General features: G+C 31.1%; 1 protein-coding gene across 1 annotated transcript; it reads left to right on the forward strand.

Moving 5' to 3' along the window:
- Window positions 1-840: 840 nt before the first annotated feature.
- Window positions 841-16131, forward strand: LOC133179614 (tetraspanin-9-like). Its single transcript, XM_061314350.1, has 9 exons — window positions 841-1209; window positions 9518-9595; window positions 10010-10219; window positions 11943-12017; window positions 12158-12250; window positions 13233-13307; window positions 14409-14510; window positions 14743-14826; window positions 15243-16131. Exons 2-9 carry the CDS (start codon window positions 9530-9532, stop codon window positions 15306-15308), a joined length of 771 nt encoding a protein of 256 aa, XP_061170334.1. The 5' UTR covers window positions 841-1209; window positions 9518-9529; the 3' UTR covers window positions 15309-16131.
- The last annotated feature ends 6287 nt before the right edge of the window (window positions 16132-22418 follow it).

Here is a 22418-nt window from a genome sequence, read left to right on the forward strand (position 1 = left end):
ACAATGGTAGAGTTCTCACTACTGATTTCATGAAAATAAATCCAAAACATTTAAATTAACTAAAATTAATTCAGGAATGTTTTTTTCACAAATTTCGGACGACGACGTAATCCAAGGACGATAGGAGGTCCCTTATTGACTTATATGACCTTAAGGTCAGACCACACGTTTTTCAATAATATATAATTTTTTTCCAAGAATTTATCTTTGAACTATTGCTCGTTTAACAAGTTTCCTCACAAAAAATTAAGGTACTTTACCAGGCATTTGTACAAGATACCAAGGGATGTTATTTACTATATAAACCTATTGGAAATCACTAGCATTGCCAATATCACAATTTTTGGTGTCTTTATCTACTTAAACATTTTGAAAACAGTTTAAAAATCATAAGATAATGATAATTATGATTAATTTGTTGTATATTACGAAGAGATATACAAAACAGATATTCAAGCAACGTGTCATCAGACCTTTAAAAGGCATACTCTGTATTACATAATAATAAAATACTACTGCATTTTGATCATATTAATCAGAAAGTCTATACCAATACACGTGTTGCACATTGTACTTCGTGAAACCTTCCGGGCAATGAATCTGCATGTGATCAATAATGGAAAAATGTTTTGAACCACCTCCTCAATTTCTTAAATATATCTTGAATAAGTAATTACAAATAAAAGTGAAGTGGTCATTAACCAGAATGGATATACTTATTCATTACATACATTCAATATTTCTGGCTAAATGGATTTCCTGCATTAAGTGCTATTTTAAATGAGAGGAAGGATTTGTAGAAGAGCCCTGCGCCATGATGTTCAGATAAGTTGATTTTGTTAGTGTTTACCGATCAAAATGAATTTATTCTAATTGTTATGAACATGAACTTTGATTTATTGGATTAATTCCGTAAAAAATATTTCGTGAGAACAATCTACAATTCTGCTCGCATGATGTGATTATACAATTTCGCAGGGACAGAGTGTGGCTGCTAAGCATAATACTGTGTTTGTTTATCACTTAACAGTGAATATCATAACCACGTACAAATATTTCAAGGATGCAACTTAATGTGTGTGATCTTGTTCTGATCCCTTTCTGAGGAATTTGGCGGATATTGTCACAGTTGTGCACATTTTGCTAACAGATAAATGCTATATTTCGTTCTTTTACGTGATATATTTGCGGCATGCTGAAATCTGGTTGGTAAGTACACCTTTTTAACTAAAAGAAATGCAATGTATATTCATTCATTCATTTATTCTCTCAAAAACCATATGAATGGTACAAGAGGTACATATATATATACATATTTACAATAATTATGGACGATCAGAGATTACAGGAGGACAGATAGTGTCAAAAATTTTGGTGATAAATATACACAATGACTATTTCAAAAAAGTATACTGTATTGTTATAATGAATACAAAATTGCCAGCGATTGTACTCATTATTTGATAATTACGGTTAGTATAGTTTACTACAGTAGTTAATTATTACATAATCAATGTTAAGGTTAATTCCTGCTTTGTTGACATATCCTGTACATTAGGATTAACTTTAAGAACTCTAAATTTTTTTTTAAAAGAATACATTTCGGAAAAAAAAAAATCAGTATTATAGTTACAATGTATATCATGTCATGTAACCTAGATATCTTACTTTAGGTATTGTATTAAAGGTGACATATATACCGGGCATTAAAAGTAACATATTCTTTCATAATAATTTATATTACAATGTTAATATAATTTCAACTTTTAGGAGCTAAGACATAACAAGAGCGAATGATCGTTTATTTAAGATATGGGAAACATTTTCATACATATGCATTGCAATTCTTCTAATTCAATCTTTTGTGTTATTATACTTTCATATGTTAAATACTAAAATCTGATTGGTTTAGAAGCATTTAACAATCCGTAATGTTACCCTCAGCTTTAGCAACATACTTGACAACGGGTAACATTACGAAAATATCACATGCGTTCAAATCATGCGCGTAAGGTTCACCGTAGAATTCTCAAAACGTCGGTTGTGCGTTTGAAAGAAGCCAAATAAACGACGTCAATTAAAGCTTGCGTCCGATGTAGCTTACTTGAAAACAACAAACGACAGACGAAACATCCTTGCGAGTGCAAACTTTAGATGATAAAGGACTTTTTGAGTAGCAAACAAACAATAAAGAGGTTGGCAAATCTTTTTCGAAGCTTTCTTATTGAGAAAAATAGAAGCGGGGAGTTTGAAAGCTGAATGTCTTATTGATTTCGGATGTCATAAAAAAATTCGGAGATCGTCGTTAAGTTCACGCTTAGAAAGCTTTTAAACTCCCCGATTCTATTTTTCTCAATAAGAAAGCTTCGAAAAAGATTTGCCAACCTCTTTATTGTTTGTTTGCTACTCAAAAAGTCCTTTATCATCTAAAGTTTGCACTCGCAAGGATGTTTCGTCTGTCGTTTGTTGTTTTCAAGTAAGCTACATCGGACGCAAGCTTTAATTGACGTCGTTTATTTGGCTTCTTTCAAACGCACAACCGACGTTTTGAGAATTCTACGGTGAACCTTACGCGCATGATTTGAACGCATGTGATATTTTCGTAATGTTACCCGTTGTCAAGTATGTTGCTAACGCTGAGGGTAAAATTACGGATTGTTAAATGCTTCTAAACCAATCAGATTTTAGTATTTAACATGAAAGTATAATAATATAACATGTAGGGAGAGGGCGAATGAAGATTTTAGCCCAATTGTGCCCAATAGATAGTTTTCAGTAGGCCCAAATTAGCAAGAGTTATTTCCCGGTGGCCGCCATATTGGAGGTCAACATGCTCATATTCCTTCATTATTCAACCAACTTTAACTTTTTATACTGGCCATTGTGGGGTAAGGAGCATTATTTTTCTGAAAAATATACATTTGTTAAAGCCTCCTTTATTTCATAATTTATATTCTATAAAGATTTTCCCCAAAATATTTCTGCTACACCCTCTTAGATTTGGTAAGACAAAGAGGAAAAATTACCAGGTTGACCACCAAGATGGCGGCCAAGGGAAATAACTCGGAGAGAAAATAAGTCATATGAAAACTATCTATCCCATTGTATGTATTTATTGCAATAAAATATGTTCAAATCAATTTTTCTTCAGACTCGAAAGTTTCCAAATTTCCTGTTAGTGCGAGTCATATTGCAAAAAAAAAAGTTTTGTTTCATTGTTTAATGTCCTCCTCTTAGTTTTATCTTTCTTGCTATATCTTACTTATATAGAGGGCATAATAGATTTCATGTGATAATTATGTCATACTCCTTTTTTTCTTTTACCAGGTGCCCATTTCTCCCGTTACACTTAACCAATTTAGATTTCATTCACTTATCATAAGTTTGGTATAGCTTTATCTTCGTGCCTTTTGGGCGAGTTTGCCTATTTTCTAAGTAGGAATAACAATACAAGAATACAGTAGCTGTGATGAAATGCGTATCCTTTTTTAAATAACAGTTTATATTCAGGACTCAGCATTAACTAAAACACATGTATACATTTGTTAATCGGACAAGTTGCCAATATTGTTACTCGTTTCCGAATACATTTTCTACTTGTCCGACTCTGAACAGATATAAAGAAAATTGTACAACTTTATAATCAACTGGATTAGGTATAAAAATACTGACTTATAAAGAACTTATTTATTGACATGAAAATACAAATATTACTTATATCACGCTTGTTTGTTTTAAATTAGCAATATTTGGTGCGGTATGACTGAGACCTTAATAAAGTTATGTACTATTTAAATGTCTTCTATTAAAAAAAACCTACTTGTTGTGTGAGTTCTATGGGGATCTATTCACACTCTCCATAATGATAAAAAAATATTTTAAAAACTTTTCCGATTGGACAAGTGTTTGTGGAGATTGACTTGTCCGATCACAAAATGAATTGGACTCGAACAATCGGACAAACATTAATGTTGAGCCCTGTTATTACTGACGTATAAATAAAACAAATTAAATTTGTCTCTTTTTTGTACACAAAATAAAAGGTCTATGTCAATATATGAATCAACTGGTATTAAGTTGTATGATGGTAGGAGTACTGTCCATAACATACTAATAAATCTTCAGAAGGTCCCATGTGTGTGCGATATTGGTTCCTCGACTGTTTATGGAGGAATAAAGGGGAACTCAAGTGTACATCAATGAATTTCCCGAATTTAAGTGGGGTTTATCCAACTTTTTTTCAGCAAAGAGGAAATGTAACGCTGCTTTAGGCACTTTGACGTTATCATCCGTGCTCCGTATGACGAAACCACACATAACATGAAATCTCATGTTTTGTTTATTTGAGCATATATCTATTTGAAATTTGCTATGTATATTGATGAAAAATATACTAAAGAGTAGTGAAAATTCTAGAACGCAGTGATGATTATTTTTCACTCTAGACAACCTGTCTACGATTTTACCGTACACGTAGATATTTTTGTTTCCTGGATATACTGGTTTGTATGCTTTGAATAGTTTCATGTTCCATCAAATGTTTCATCAAATTTTATAAGGGTGACCAGATGTTAACAAAATCTCCACTACTAAGTTTATAATGTCGAATAAAAAGTTTCCTTATTATACCCACAATTATGTAGATAAGTACATGAAAGCAATAACTGTAGATGTTTTGATACTCTAGCAAAGTGTTCATTAAGTATAGGTTTGCTTTTTCGATTTCAATAGATTTTTAAAACCTATCTTCACATTTCATACATCATCATTAAACATTTTAACTAATACAGAGTCATTCATTGTTTCCGTGCTCTGAAATATGCTTATGTATGGTGGCATATTTATGTCATCCACATAATTTTTTGTCAACATAGCATATCATGTCAAGTCAAGATAGTCATGATAACTTCCTGGTTTGTCGACAAACACTGACTTTATATCTTGTCCAGTCAAGATAAGCTATCCTATTTTTTTGCGATAGTTATTTCATTCATGATGCAAGATAAGTTGTCTCGTCATGTCAAGATAGCTAACGCAACAAATGTGATAGCTTATCTTGACTAGACAAGATATAAAGTCGGCGTTTGTCGATAAACCAGAAAGTTATCATGACTTGACGAGATAGTTATCTTGACTTGACATGATATGCTATGTTGTCAAAAAATTATGTGGATGGCATAAATATGCCACCATACTTATGATCTAATGAAGATACGGTTTCAAAAAAGTTTTCTCAAACAATCGCTTTTGATAGATTTTAGTCAAAAATATTTATTGATAAAAGTAAAAATATATGAGTTATAAAAGTATAGCAATGTGCATGAAAAAGAGTATTTATCGAAGAAAATTCATATTAATATCTTCGTAACACCTCGAGCGACTGATTTGGAAATATGCCATAGTTTTGCCAACATTATACATTTATTGACTGGGTTCGAGGGCAACATGCGTTTTGTCGGACCCAAGAACCAAACTGTTTGCCTGAGGCCGATAGGCCGAAGGCAAACAGTTTGGTTCTAGGGGTCGACAAAACGCATTTTGCCCGAGAACACAGTCAATAAATGTTTTATTATACCTTTTATTTATTTATTTTATTTTATTTTTTTTTTTTGGAATACATGTATGCTGAACACCAATGAATGCAAAAGAGATTTAGCTGACCCCGCCCATTGTGTGACGTAAGCGGTCCAACATCTCATCGACAGGTCCAATATCTCACTCCGCGGTCAAACATCGATTTTTTTATGCCCGCTCAGTAAAACATTGGAAATGTTGGTCTTTTATTAGTATTGATTTATATAGGAACAGATTTATAAAGGTATAACAAACACTCTTAATATCCTAACATGGTATATTTCTTGCAATTGCTCGGTGTCTTTAGCAAACTTACAACATCCTATTGCCTTCTAATTGATAGTTTTATCGAAAATATACATGCACACAATGTACAGTTACCAATTTTTTCCCTGTTGTTCTGTAGGACATTGATACCGAGACCCATTTCTTGGTTTATACTAATCGTATTTGTTCATCTTTGACCAAAGCAGTATTTTGAAATACGAGTACATGTATTTCATTAGATAACAAAGTAACATAACTTCACACATGTAGGATGAAGACGTCACATTCGTTATGTTAGCAAATTCCTATTTAAACATTGGATAGAATACCCGATCTTAGTTTATGGAGAAGGGGGCATAAAATATCTGCCTAGATTCATCAGCTTTTTAGCCAGCAAGTTATGACATGACGCTATTTTAATACTTATTTATCCTTACTTACTTTAAAGAAAATATGTATGTTTCACTTCTCTAGGTTTAATCTTGGTCTTTTGTTGGTTAGGTATTGGTGTTCTTGTTTATTTTGTCTGTTGGATGGAATGAGTCCATTTCATTAGAGTCCCTATTGATAAAAGAGAACTAAGATATTGATATTAATAGTTATTAATACCATATAAAACGAGCAATGTATGTTTACATATATGTTCAACTTAAGTTCAATACATGATGTACATCAAGGAGCATGTTTGACAGTATGTTGTTCATACGCTAGAAATGTTCTTTAGTAACAAACCAGTACGTCGAATTTCAAACATGCTAAACATAAGCTGAAATGTTCATATATGAAACATATTTACATTGCTACACACTTTTGAACATATCATATCTAGCTAGTTGCCTAGTTTTTTAATGGTAAAACATCTGCTTGAAAATATTTGTTGAAAATGCAAATCTTGCTGTTTTAGCTCTTTATGTGTCTGATTTTCCAGCTGAAGTCAGTAAGATGTCAAAACATCTAAAATGACCGTTAGAAGGGGACGCAATATCTACAAGCTTCTACTTTTGCTTCAAAATAGGAAGCTTTTAAAACTCTTGAAGACTTTTGTAAAAATGAAAGCAATAAACAAACTGTATATTTCTGATAATAATTTTAAAATAAAAACTTATTAATTGATGACACGAATTAAGAATAAAACATAGGCACCTTCTTCGTGGTTCATTTATTTATTTATCTTTTCAAATTCATTTAATTGCCTTTAGTGATAAAATTGCATGTTTATTACTTTGATTACAGAAAAATTAAGCTATTAAAGTTTATCAATTTTGTTTGCATGCTGGTAAAAATCCTTTGATTTAATGCTGCATTATTTCCAAATACGGTATTCCATAAAACCTGACTAAGTGACCAGTAGATGTTTTTCCCTGTACTACCTGTCTCCAACAAGGTGTGATTAAGATGGGCGTTATGACCATTGTACGTCTTCCAGGAAGTTGGTCATTTATCAGGAATTCTTATTTATCTACATTTTACGCATTGTATAGTTGTCATATATCAGTGCTAACATTCAAGCTGAAGGATGGAGAGAAATGTTGACATTTGACCTTTGCCCAAAGTAACCCACTTAAAATAATGTAGGTTTCATTCATTTACTTTTGTGGGTATGTAAAAAATCTCAAGCATTGCTCAAATTTTTGTCATTTTAACTTTTTTTCATTCAAGAAATATGTCATTCAGTACTTAAGCCAAAAAAATTTGTCACAAAACACTCGACATAGTGTTATAATGAATCACTGTGTCCATTTCACATGGCAGGTAATACATCTCAATCAGACATGTATCTTTCTAAGGTCAGGACGAGGAAAATAAATATATTATTTTAAAAATGTTTTCAATCTCTTCAAAACTCTCTTCTCTTCAGCTGTTGAAACTGAATTTGGAAAGATAACAATTGCTTTGTTTATTACTCTATTTTAGTATATCTATTTATGTTGGTATATGCTTGTTCTGTTTTTATGATTCGTCTCTTTCCAGGGAAAGTATTAATTATTATAAAATGATTTTTTTCTTTGCCAGGAAATCTCTTAGTTAATTGTAGAAGTAATAAAGTGACCACAAAAGGTAAATCAAAAGGAAAGAAAATGTAAGACGGACATTTATATCATGGTCCCGCCCGGCCAAATAAATAGCCCCTGTAGCTATAATCACGAGCCAAAAAAAAAAAAAAAAAACAGAGTCGCCAACAAGGAAAGGAAATATTTGCTCCAAAATTAATCTAAATTATTAGACAAAGCTCAAAATATATTTTTGAAAGAGTCTTAAAAACTCAAAAACTATCTCTTTTTGTATTGTAATTGAGAAAAGGGGTTATTTTGTGTAAGATTTTTACAGGAATCCCCCTTCATGTACCCCTGTACAGGAAACGTCCAATGTAGATTATCAAGGATCATTGCAAAGGTATTCTTAGACAACATAGAGAAAAAAATGAGAAACGTATAAAATAATTAGGCCTTTATTCAGAAAATTTGGATTGTATCTTCAAGGTAAGATAAACGTTGATGATATTTATTTTTATCAATGTAAAATTTGCTAAAAAGATTTAAAACAAAGAAAATGTTACGATCACTGATGTTGAGATACATATAAGAATCTTGTAAATAGACTGACATATGACTAAATACATTATTTTGGACGGTTTTCTTTCGTTCTTATTTTTATTAATTTTCCCTACGTTATAGGATAGACACACAATGATTAAATGATTCATCATTATTTTTTCATGTCAGAAGGATACTTATCGTTTCCAAAGTCCATGTCGGGTTTCTGAAATTATTTATAACAACTGAACAAGTACACATTCAAAATGATTTCTGAAAGCAAGTTATACTCTAATTCCAATTTATGAAATGCTATATTCATATAGGTTAATATAGTAACATTACATATTCATCATTAACAATGGAAACTTTGTTTGATTGTATATTTCTTTTCTTTTTTTAAAAAAAAGTGGGGAAAACAAAGAATATTCAGGGACTCCACCCATTTGTATTATCTTTCCAAATTAATGATGTATATTTTTATGTACAATACAGCGTTTGTTTACTGCTAATTAGGCTTAATGTGTAATAAGATGTTGTCAATAATAAATACCTGGGGACATAATCGACCAGAAATGACCACTGAACACAAGAAAACATACTTAGTGTTGTTAGCTAGCTTGTACACTGTCCAATGTCCTAGGGTTAACTACAAGACAAGATACACACGTGTTTGAAATAATCAATCATTTTAATAATTTTGTAGATTTTGGCATTAGTAATGTTAAAGTTGACGTACATGATATCATCGACATGTTGAACAGGAATGTGCTGTAATAAAATTGTTTCAAGATAGCAAACACTACTTCAATTCGTTAAAATTCCCACCTTTCAATAACCAAAGTTTCCTCTATCGAAAGTGTACTTGCTTATATTTTCAAAAATGGATTTTGAGGTATTTTTATGGTTAAGTGTAAATAAGGTTTAGGAGAAGAAGGCAACGTTGATTTTTGTGAGTGAAAAACTTGATTTTCTTATTTCAAAATTTCTATTAATGCTATTTTAGGAAATGAATTGAAAATTCAATAAAATAGAAACAAATATGCACACTCGTGTGACATATTAATCAACATATTAAGCAATACCAGAGCAATAATATGACCTAAAAGGAACTGCAAGTAATGAACGATTTCTTATTACAGAAGCATATCAATATGGCGGATGGATTGTGTGCTAAGTGTTCCAGATACCTGCTGGTTGTCTTCAACTTCTTCTTCTGGGTAAGATTTTCGTATATGAGTCAGAATTAATTAATTTTCGTATATAAATCAGAAATAATCAAAATTAACAAAAGACAAAATATTCTCTCATTTCCAGTCTATTGTTTGTATAGTTGAATCTCTTATTTTGTCTCACATGAATAAAACTTAGTACGTTTTGTTTACTTTTTATATGGATATCATCTTCTACATGCATGAGATACAAATCGTTCATATTTAACTTTATATGGAAATAAAATGTAACTTCTTTACTTCAAGACCTTGGATGCGAACACATATATTCAGTACATGACATAATGATTTTTATTATCAAGATACTAAAATCATATTAAAGGTCTTTGAAAATTATGCCTTCTTTATGTAAATTTTGGAATCTTTGAGTTTTATCTTTCAAGGTACATATTTATTTTACAGGTATCCGGGTGTGGTTTACTGGGAATTGGGATATGGATTTGTGTGGATGACAGGATAGAGGATTTTCTTGGGAATGCAAACATTGGTTTCCCATTGGACTGGATCTACATTTTTGCTTACGTTATTATTGGTGTCGGTGGATTTATTTTCATCACGGGATTCTGTGGTTGTTGTGGAGCTGTGCGGGAGAGTGCTTGGATGCTAGCGGGTGTAAGCGAGTATTTTTAGTATTTGTGAGAGGAAAGATCTTTATAAGTGTCATATTTTTGAAATTCAGGGTGAAAAAAATTTGAAAATCCAGTCGTGGGTTTGGACAATGAATCACTGTAGAAATAGTTACTGAAGAAGTTAGGGGGGAGGGACACTCCACAAAGGGGGAGGGACACTCCAAAAAACCCTTCTTCTAAGGGTATTACTTACCAGTTTTTCCTGGAATAAATTCCAGTGTACATACTTAATTATGAAGTTAAGGTAGAGTGTCCCACCAACCCCTTCTTCTCAGGGTATGACTTACCATTTTTCCTGGTATAAATTCCAGTGTACGTACTTAATTAATTATGAAGTTAAGTTCCACTAACCCCTTAATTCTTCTCAGGGTATGACTTACCATGTCTCCTGGTATAAATTCCAGTATACATGCTTAAATTATCTTTCCTTGATCCTACTTTAATATCCATTATTTAAAAAAATCAAATTGGGTCCATATCCTCAGCTTCTTGATCTTTGCTACAGGACATGTCAGATTTTTTTTTATTAGAAATTGATAGTCTCTCACAAATGTACAAGGAGGCAAACAAAAAAAACAAACACAAATGAAACTTTACGTTCTTAATTTTAACTTCATAGGAGGAGATAAGTATTTAAAAGGAGTTTTAAAAATGTTACATTCCTCTCAAATTCAGAGCGTCTCAAATACACAATATATATATATATATATATATATATATATATATATATATATATATATATATATATATATATATATATATATATATATATAAGAGGTACAATTTGAGTATTTCCTTTTTTGCGCACTTTCAATTTTGTAATATCCGATAGAGACCAACAAATGTTTGTTTTAGTTATCACGATCGCAAAATATAGGTTTAATAACTACCGCGTCTCTCTCTGTGATCTCCTCTTATTGACAGCGGAAACTGTCAAATTTAAATAACAAAATCAATTAAAATTCACGTATAATTCGTATTCTATAAACAAATTTTTAAAAAAGTATCCACACATCCTCTGAAATATACAAATTTAAAGTATATTTATCAATGTCGGATGGTTTGTGGCATTCCGTAACTGAAAATAATGAGGTTTGTTTTTAATTAAAATATTTCAGAAGTATAAGTACATTTATGCACAAAATAGATGATATTTGTGATACATACACAAAAAATTTAAACAAGAACATGCCTAAATATATAAAAGAATATAGAATTTGCATTAAATTATCAATTTAACTTGAAATATATAACTGGTTTTGGCCGAGAAAAATAAGTGTATATTATGTATCTGTATAGAAGAATTAAATTTATATCATATTGTAATTTTTGAATTTACGTCTCGGTTAGACAGCAATGGGATACCCACATTGTTCATTCATGTAATTAATTTCCGTTAATTATTTCCTGATCCTAGGTTTAATGAGTAGCAATTATAACTGATTCGATTCAGTTTTAATTAATTATCGGTAACTCAACATTCATGCATTATTTGGGAGTAAATAACATTGTATTTTTTGCTCAGCCAGTTTTACACTGCATATAAGTATTACAATGTGTATTTGTTTTTAGGAGTTATCTTTTTAGAGCTCCCTTTACAAATTTATTTTTAAAATCTCAAGTTTTACATTGTTTGAATCAGAAGTCCACTGTTTCAAGTCTTTACCTAACTTGTAATTAAAAATCTATATGTCTTCCTTTCTCAGTATATAGGATGTGTCGTCCTCATTTTGGTAGCAGAGTTGGTGATAGGGGTGTACATCGCAGTGGAACGAAAAAATGTAAATAACCAAGAAGTATTTGTGTATACTGTAGTATAGTAATTGTTTTTATTTAAATCTTCATTTTCTTTTCTTCATAATTATATAACTGTGAAAATAAAATATTTTTATGTATTTATATTTAAAACATTCTTTTTCAGTTGGAAGGAATACTTCAAAATGAGCTTACAAAACTTGTGAATGACTACACCTACCACGACAATAATAAAACGATGGATTTCCTTCAACAGCATGTAATGTATATTTATGTAGCAATGTACCATTATCACCTGCATATGGAGCTTATGTCTCCCAGTTGATACAATACGCAAGAGTATGCTCTATGCACGAACAATTTACTAGTATAAAACGAGGCAAGCCAAATAACAAATAAGTTGATAAAACAAGGTCAGATGACATGTTCCTCAATAATAAATGATTTTTTCCAAAAATATGTCATTGAAGTATTGCTTCTTTAACAGAATTCCTCACAAAAAATTGAGGTACCTTGTCAGGCATTTGTGCAAGATACCGTAGGAGGTTATTCACTATATAATCCTATCGGAAATCACTGGCATTGCTAATATGATGAGTAATATCACAGTTTTGTGTGTCTTTATCTACTTAGACATTTTGAAAACAATTTAAAAATCACAAGATAATGATAATTATAATTAATTTGTTGCATATTATAAAGAGATACAAAACAGATATTCGAGCAACTTGTCGTTAGACCTTAAAGTCAAAATTTCGCAAATTCTATGGTCGATACAATGACCTTGCCAGCAAATACAATCTATCAATAAGTCGAATGTTGTCTGGCGTTTTTCATACAAATTGTTAGGCCATTATTTTTATACTGAATTGTCTATGGATTTTTTCGTTTGCCTGATCATGACAAGGAGCACAAGGCGGCCAGCAGGGGATGCATGCTTACTCCTCCATGGCACCTGATCCCACCTCTTATGTTTTTAGAGTTCCGTGTTTGCTCTGCCCCAAATTTGTATAGTTTCAATGGACTTTAGAGCTTGATTGGTGTTCTTTATCTCCATATTTCAATTCCACAAGCTCAATGTCATTTTATAAATTGACGTAACAATAATTACATGTAAATTTATGTTTAATAAAAAAAGTACTAAAATAAGTATGTATCATCTAAATGTGTTTCTTTTCTGCATAACAAACGTCTAATATACCAGGATTATTTACAGTAGGTATATTTCATTGTTTTTGCAGTTTGATTGTTGTGGTGCTAGAAATTTCTCAGATTACAGAGACACTCAACTAAACAACAGAACAAACACAATCTCAGTAAGTAGATACCAACAAATTCATTGGTGGCGCAGGCGCAATGATCCACAAAAGTTTTTAACAAATAATAATTAATAATTTGCTTTAGATGTCTACATCAGAAGAACCAAGCACATATATAACTGACATTTCTGTATACAGAGAAATGTTTGCACTAGATCTTGATTTATTTTTGCTAAAATTTTATTCATTGTCATTAGATGTATTTTATAGCTTCGTCTAATTTAGTAGGTAGTACATAAAACATTAAACAGGTTGGAACCAATTGCCAAATTATCATATTAGAGCACATCTGGGATATGATATTCCATACAGGATTTGAATTTACTGTGAGAAAAAGATGGGAAAATTGTATTTGGTATTTTTTAAAATCCAATTAAATAAACATTATATAAAACATCTTTTGGTAAACAAGTTTCTTCAAAATACATGATCTGCGTCAGCTGGTTTATATATATATTTTCTGAAATAATTGCAACCGCCATACCTGTAAGCTGCAAGAAAGAAAGCCATATTATTTTATTTATATCATTTGTTAAATCATTCACATCAAGTTCGTGATTTTTCAACTGCTTACATCATCATAATTTTAATCTACACGTTGGTAAATGGAAGAGCCAGAAACAGCTGACCTTTAACACTTCCATATTTGGTGTTACAGATGGATTTAAAACTGGCTCTATCTAGTTTAGAAGTCACTATTTATTTATCTTTTTTTTCTAGAAAAGAGTAATGTGAAAATCACATTACATAAGAATTCAACAGATTTAATAAATATTGTTTTTTAAAGCAATTATTTAAATTTTTACGTTTTTAAATGAGACCGAAAACGGCATCTTGGATACATAAAAGAAGGAAAATCATTCACGATGAGTGTATGGACCTCAGAAATCTTTTAACTGTTTATTAAAGCATTGGATTTCGTCAAATAGGTATCTGAATATAGATTCACGAATTTGTACTATTTTGGGATGGACAGATGTCATGAAAACATCAGCTGGGCACCTTATTTAATAACTATTTTTTTACTCATTATATCGAACATTTATAACTCGTGATTTTGCATATTTTTAAACTACAGTTTTACCTATCCTTTTTTAGACTTGGATCGTACCAACCAGTTGTTGTAAAACAGGAAATACACAGACATGTTACATGGAAGCCAGAAACTTGGGACCCGTGTACATAGAACTAAGAAGTCAGGTATAATGTGGTCAAAATTATTTTCGGTATTTAGTTTTTTATTTTCCGTAGCTTTTTTGGTGATTTCTGGGTACTTTTTTCGAATAATATGTACTTTAGCAACAACTACTGCTATTTTTTTTTTTAATAAAAAAGGTTTATTGATATGTATAACCTGTTCAAGACATTCTGAACTTCGGAGTTATATATATAACCCACTTATTTTTCAGTTCGTTTTATTTACTTTTTACAGAGTTGTTATGACAGTATATTAGATTTTCTATATGGAAATGTGGTCATTTTAATCTCTGTTGTGGTGGCCGTAGCTATTACAGAGGTAGGTGTGGATAAAAGCTAGTCAATCAATCAATCAATCAGTCAATCAATCAACTAATAAATCAATGAATTTACAGATATTGTATTTTATTCTCTTTTAATTACTGTTTTGATTGGTTGATCACATGCTAGACAAGTTGAAAACAAATTCCCTCTCGGGGATTTTTTCTTCCTGATGGTGTATTCTGCTAGAATATTTAATACATGTATATGATTATGAATCAAACAAAGTTGTAATTACAAACAAATAAACTCAGAAAATTTTAAAGATATGGAGTAAGACGAGACAACAAGTAAAGAAAATACATGTAGTGGGAGAGTTTCAACCTAACACTCATATATATACAAGTTGACAAGAAAATGTAAAGAAAAAGTAGGATATTAATTAATCTTTATGTGTTATTTTCTCTAAACCAGATCCTGGGAGTAATCTGTGCAGTGATATTATGTCAGAACAGGACAGAATATTGGGATTGGGACTAATGACCTTCTACAGCTGTTCATCGTGAAAGTCACAGAGGATCTGTTTAGTTTATTATTTTAATAGTGACCACATGTCTCAATGTTTTTGTATATATAACAGCCAACATGTTGAGGAGAACCAGTAGTACAATGGTGATAGAAGATTGTCTAGTGCACAACAAAATATGGTAAAGAATGAATAGTCAATAAATTGTCAGAATTTCAAGGGTTATTCAAACTAAGTTGCCCTGGAGAAATATGATATCATATATATTGTTCATATTCTCATATTGTTACATGTTCGATATTGTTATGAGTAAAAATGAAGTATACCAATAATGTACATAAGTTTAAATTGTACATAATTTTTTTGTCATAGTACATATCTTCTTTTATATATACAGGAAGTATTTATCCTGTTTATGACTGAAGACAATATCTAAATTGCTTATTTTTAAAAACCATATTTACAAAATCATATGTAAAATATCTGACAAAAAGAGGGACAACTCTGTTTTTTTTTTCATGTTCTGCAAAGAAAATATCGTTACAGGAGTCAGTAAAATATTTCTTTACGACATACTAGTACACTGTGTGTGTCATGATGTTGATCTGTATGTATATGCATAAAATCTACATGTAGTACGATTTCATTTATTCTTCCAAAGTCCTATGAAAAGTCCATGCAAGAGTAAGATTTTAAAGACAACTTAAATAGGAAAAGAACCTATATTCATTTTCTCCATGCATTCAGTTTTTTTATGTAAGTAGTTAATTGTTTTTTACATGTTGCTGTTATCAATGTTATAAAGATGAAAAAAGAAATAAAAATATTTACATCATCGATATTTCGTTATTTTTTTACCAATGGTATTTTCACGTTAGAGAATACAGAAGTGACATCAACAGAAAATACAGAAGTTTTGCCAAGAATCCTCAAATCGTGTTCGATATTTAGTAACTTTAGTAACAAGAAGGGTATGGCTTCAGGTAAGTTTTTAGATTTTTAGTTTTCTTAGTGTAAATTTTATATTTCTTTATATTATTAATGCAAACAAGTTAACTCTTTTTAAGTAGTTCCCTATTCGAGGCATTATTAAGTCATACCCATTATGGCATTACAATAAAAAATAGGTGAAATATGTTCTGAGAAGCTATTGTGATGCTATATCACTATTGCTTTTCAGAAGATTGTTTCCATTTCGAAACATCCAGTCGATATGCTCTTTTTGAATCTTAAATTAGAAACACAGTCGATATAATGTTTCACACTTTATTTTTTGAATCAATTAGAGAACTGGAAATGATATAGAAAATAACTCAGAAAATTTCATTTTTTCATGTGATTGGTCGTCTACAAAATGACTTTGTTAAAAAATCATTCTGCTTCTACTCACAGATACTGTGAAGCTAATCTTAAAAGATGCTGGAGTTCCCCATTGACAGTATCTATGAATGTTGTCTTTGCAATCCAACAATCTGTTGGAATTTCAATAGACACCAATTGTGTTCCGTTATTAGCAGACCTGATTTATATTCTTGTGAAGCAGGCCCTATTCAAAAATTCTACATAAGAAGTAAAAAATATTGCTGTGGCCTTCAATTTGACATTTAGATTCGTCGACGATGTTTTATTAAAAAAAAAAACGTTATTTTCATTCATATGTCGACTGAATATCCCAGTGAACTAAAAAAAAAAACACACCATGTACAGCATCTGCCACATCTTTGTCATATTTGGATGCTTTACTGCTATAGATACTAATGGCAACCTAACAACTAAATTATATGATTGATTGTAAGTTGTTTTACGCCCCGTTCGAGAATTTTTCACTCATATAGAGACGTCACCATATACCGGTGAAGGGTTTCAAATTTAGACCTTTACTCGGCACTCAGGGCCATCGAGCAGTGAGGGATCTTTATCGGGCCAATGATTACCGTGACACGAGGCCTAGGTTTTTAAGGTCTCATCCGAAGGACCCGCAACTTTCACTACAAAGTGTCAAGCGCTTGGCAACGGAACAGTTGCTACCAATTTTTTTTATCAAACTAGGTCAGTCGCGGCCGTGATTCGAATACAACTAAATTATATGAAAAACGGGATGACTTCAGCATTTCCATCGTCAACTTCCTATCTAATGTCGTGATCATTCACAGTCAGCTACATATGGTGTTAATGTCTTTCATCAAATTAATTATAAAACATCTCACAAAAAGAAGGATTATTCTGATTTTTTTCTGGTTCTACTTCAACTGCTGCTAAGAAAATTATTCTGCCAAAGTCATTTGAATATTCCATGTAGCAGTATGATTCTAAAGACAACGTTAATTTTGAAAAGTAAAAAAATTAGCTAATTTTAATATACCCTATTCATTTTCTCCACCGGTCAATGATTCTTATGAAAGTAGTTGATTATTTTTTTTTACACGTTGTTATCAATGTTATAAAGATTAAAAAAAAAAGAAATAAAAATATTTACATCATCGATATTTCGTTATTTTTTCCCAATGATATTTTGACAGAAATGACAACAACCGGAAAAACCTTACAGAAGTTTTACTTTCTTGTGATGGGCAAAACTCCTCGTGTTAGATATTTAATAAAATAAACTTGTGCACTTTACTGATATCAAAGTGTATATCTTCAAATAATGTAATTTTAATAGAATATTACATTTTTGTTCAATATATAAAAATCTCTTTCATCTACATTTCTTTTTAAAGAAGTTCCATATTCAAGGCATTGTTAAGTCATACCCATTATGGCATTTCAATTACATATTGGAGTTGAAATATATATTTTGAGAAATAATCCAAAGTAGTTTTTGTAATGTCAATACTATTGTTTTTCAGAGGATAGTCTTTTTGAAATTTTAAAAAGAAGACCCAATCGATGCTGTTTTATACTTGAATTATTGAACCAATCAGACAGCTGGAAGGGAAATAGAAAATAACTCGGAAATTTTCATATTTTTATCTGATTGATCATCTACAAAATGACTTTGTTAAAATTCATTCTGTATGATTCTACACACAAGTACTCTGAATTAAATTTTCAAAAGATGATGGAGTTCCCCATGGACAATATCCATAAATGTTGTTTTTGCAGGCCAGGACTCAAGATTATAAACCAAGAACAGACTTGAGTGAAAATTTCAAGTTAGTATAACTATTGAAAAACTTTTGAAAATGAGACAAATTTTTTATTATGATTTTTATATAAATATAATATATATTTATATCATAATAGCATCTGTCACATCTCTGTCATATTTGGATGCTTTACTGCTATAGACGCTTATTGCAAACTAACAACTAAATTACATGAAAAACGGGATGACTTCAGTATTTCCATCTTCAACTTCCTCTCTACATGTAATAATTCACAGCCACCTACACATGGCGTGAATGTCTCCCAACTTACTCGGTACGCAAGAGCATGTTCAGGGTACAATCAATTTTCAACCGAGTCAGGCTGTAGACAAATAAGTTGATGTATTAGGGATTTCTTAATCTCTCTTAAAGTGAGCATTGCACAATTTTCTATGGTCGTTTTAATTACCTTGTTTAAAATTACAGCCTATTGTTCGGTTGTGTTTTGACTAACATGTTCCATACTAATCGTTAAGCCATTGTTTCATGCTATTTTTTCTTCTATATTCACCTTTGGTCGTAAGTCCGGGTTCATATAGCCAAGGGTGTTTTCCTGGTGGACAAAAACCCCCTTTTTATATCCACAGCGTAAAAACGAGTAAATTTTTTTCATTTCAATGTATATACCGTATAAACTTTTCATACTTTTACGCATTAATACGGCACTTTTTTCTAGAGTCAACAGGTTTTTTTCTTTCTAAATGACTACATTAATTTAAGTACTCTCCGTAGACAATTTAGTGTGTAAATGGCCTAACAATTAGTTTGAAAAACGTCAGTCAGCATTTGACTTAATGATAAATTGTATTTGCTGACAAGGTCATTGTATCGACCATAGAACTTACGAAATGACTTTAAATGAGACTGTTGATATTCTGCTTCATCAACTTGTTGGTCAATAACTGACCTCTTTTTAGAAATTGTTCATACGTAGAACATGCTCTTGCGTCAACTGAGAGATATAAACCCCGTATGCAGGTGATAATGGTATATTGCTGCTTAAGTAAGCGAAGCTGATGATTGAAAAGTTAAAGTCATCACGTTTATCATAAAAGCTTGGTTGTTAGATTACCATTAACGTCTTTTTCTGGTAAAATATCCAAATATGAAACAGATGTGTCGGACTCTGTATCTTTTATTTCAAGTTCACTGGGATATATCGTGTCGACATATGAATGGAAGTAACTATTGTTTCAATGGCCTTTTGAGCTTGATTTCAGTTTATTATCTCCAAATTTCATATTCCAAAAAAGCCATGATCGTAGTAGGTCCTTCAAAGGAACTTGAGTTAAGGAACTTTAGTAGTACTACATGTAACTACACTCATCAAGGAATGTAAATTTCAAAAACTGCCATCAAGCACGTGGTAAAATTGTACAAATAAGATGGTTGTGTGTGTGTTATGGGTAATGGTATGGTCTTTACAAATAATCTTTTGTGTAAAGAATATAAATTAAAAATTATAGAATACTTATGGAAATTATACAATACAAATTGACAATGCTAGAATGGAAATAAAAATTATATAATAAAAATATTGAAAGAAACAATACAATTAGAAAATTATACAATATAAATTGACACTTATAGAATACAAATAAAAAATTATAAATTCATAAAATAATAAATTTATAAATTAAATATACAATTAAAAAATGGACAATTATAGAATACCAAATGGAATAGATCACATATTGCAAGGTCCAGAATACCATGTAGAATCATCGCATAGTTTAGAGAACTTTTCTCTGTTGATTTCCTCTCAATCATGAACACTTGTATAACTAAGTCAACACACAAATGCCAGGGTTGGTTGTATTGAGTATGTTTTAGGCTAATTAAAATAAACAGAATATATTATTATTAACTTCCAAATTAGGGCCTCAACGGGCATGACATTATAACAATTATGACTAAACAAATAAGTACGCACAAAACAGTTAAGTACACTGTACATGTAATTAATAATTAGCTCGTTGTTCAGTTTGTATAGAAATATAATGATATAATGATGTGACGACTAGATACAATGTATATAAGAGAATCAAGTCATTGTTCAGTTTGTATAATATATAATGATTACTAAATACACAAACTTGAAAAAAAAATGTACAAAAGATTAGTTAACATAATTTTTTATAAACATTTATGCAACATAGTGAATGTAACATTATGAGTAGAAAATTAGTTACATCAGTGGTGTATAGTTTAAGTGCAGAGGATGATCCTGGATCCTAAAAGATAGCAGGAAGCATAAGAGAAAGAATTTTGATCAAAGAAAATTGTACAGGCACACCTAAACTCATAAAGATAATGGCAAAGAAACAAAAAAAATCAATAAATGCCTACACATACATACATGTACAAAGAAAAACAGCAAGAAGAGGCGGTGCTAAAGGACATGAATTGGTCCACTTGGAGCAATGTTCCAATTTTGCATATATATGTTGTAAGTACAATAACATAATAATGGAAATCATACCCTGCTAAAGAAATACAAAATATTGCATGAGTTATCTCTTGAGTAATGCACGACATACATGTGTATAAATTAAAAGCAAAGAGCAACGAAAGACGGTGCTAAACATATCAAATCCACTCTTGCATAGTGCAATTAATACATATACAACACAAATAAATGTTTAAAATCATTTAAGATGACATTTTGATATATATGATAACCAATTCCATCCATGAAAAATCAAAAATCTTAAAAAAAAAAAAAAGGAGATGGGTGAACATGACGAGCGATAAGCCTATAGTGTGACAAACATGAAGATGAAAAATTAAATTTCAATTATGTCAAAATATTCCTTGATATTTCGTCTAACATTAAAATATACTTTATGTAAAATCTCTACAATTTGCAAAAATCCCTCAAAGATTAAAATTATTTGCCTTTGAAATATTAGACACACACTAAAGCGGGCAAAAAGAGTCATTTTCGCATACTATAACACTATTTTTCGATATGAGTGGGTCTTCGCTCCACCTTTTTGAAAGTTAATCCTCAAAGTTTGCATAAAGATATACATTTTTTGGTTACCAAAAATATGGAGCAATGACCCACTATACCTTAAAAATATACTTTTATGACATAACATTCGCATCTTTTCGAGAAATACTTGAAGTCCATTAAGTCAAGGGTCATATCACAAACATGATTTAAATGCCACTGTTCATCAGGACTTGTGTAGTCTAGTGGTTAGCGTGCTAGTCTCGAAAGAAAATGATACTCTGGATTTTTATTGCTAGGGTTCGAACCCCATGAATACCACAATAATTTTTTAAATAAAAGAATAAATTTTGCCGAGAAAATTTTCCTCAGAAAAGTTTTGTTTATCACAATTTCATAAACTTCAATAATGAGAACTTTACTCTAAATATTAAATTCACAAACTGATCATGATTTTTATATATATAGGCTTTCTGCACGCTATGTTCGCCCATCTCCTTTAGAAGGATTATATACCTTATTATTAAGACTAAGATTATGCACAAAATAAGCCCATTGCCTCGGAATCATTACCCTATCCAATTGTCTCTGTTTTTGGTCATACTGCATCCTGTCGCGACATATCTTCTTTTTCGAACAGTGACGGCAGTGTCCTCGACCATTTCTATAGTCTACACACTATATACACACAAAAAACGAAATCTTATATGGTAAAGCTAAAACTAGTCATTTCTGAAAACAATATATACACTTAATCCATCTGATGATGTCGAAAACACGAAAAAAATCTACTGAATGCTAGCTGCGATTGACTTCTTTTACTCCACAACCTTCAGAAGGGAGATAAACAATCTGGCACAACTTAAATTTAGTCTGACTGGAAGGCGATAAATTACGCAGAAGATTGTCAAATCCATGAATTGATCAAGCCCCCCCCCCCCCCCCCCCACCCACCCACACACACACACATTTATGTTCTCGAAACACTCTTTACAAGCCCGTAGGATCTAATTTAAGGA

Source organism: Saccostrea echinata, unplaced genomic scaffold (assembly GCF_033153115.1).
Source record: "Saccostrea echinata isolate AGI-Se365-2 ecotype Australia unplaced genomic scaffold, CSIRO_AGI_Sech_v1 ptg000001l, whole genome shotgun sequence".
Lineage (NCBI taxonomy): Eukaryota > Metazoa > Mollusca > Bivalvia > Ostreida > Ostreidae > Saccostrea > Saccostrea echinata.

What these genes read in the sequence shown, in the direction of transcription:
- LOC133179614 (XM_061314350.1), top strand. Translation starts at nt 9,530, where the DNA reads ATGGCGGATGGATTGTGTGCTAAGTGTTCCAGATACCTGCTGGTTGTC. An exon ending in TCGCAGTGGAACGAAAAAAT is followed by an intron (nt 12,018 to 12,157) that starts GTAAATAACCAA and finishes ATTCTTTTTCAG; the next exon opens with TTGGAAGGAATACTTCAAAA. An exon ending in ACATAGAACTAAGAAGTCAG is followed by an intron (nt 14,511 to 14,742) that starts GTATAATGTGGT and finishes TACTTTTTACAG; the next exon opens with AGTTGTTATGACAGTATATT.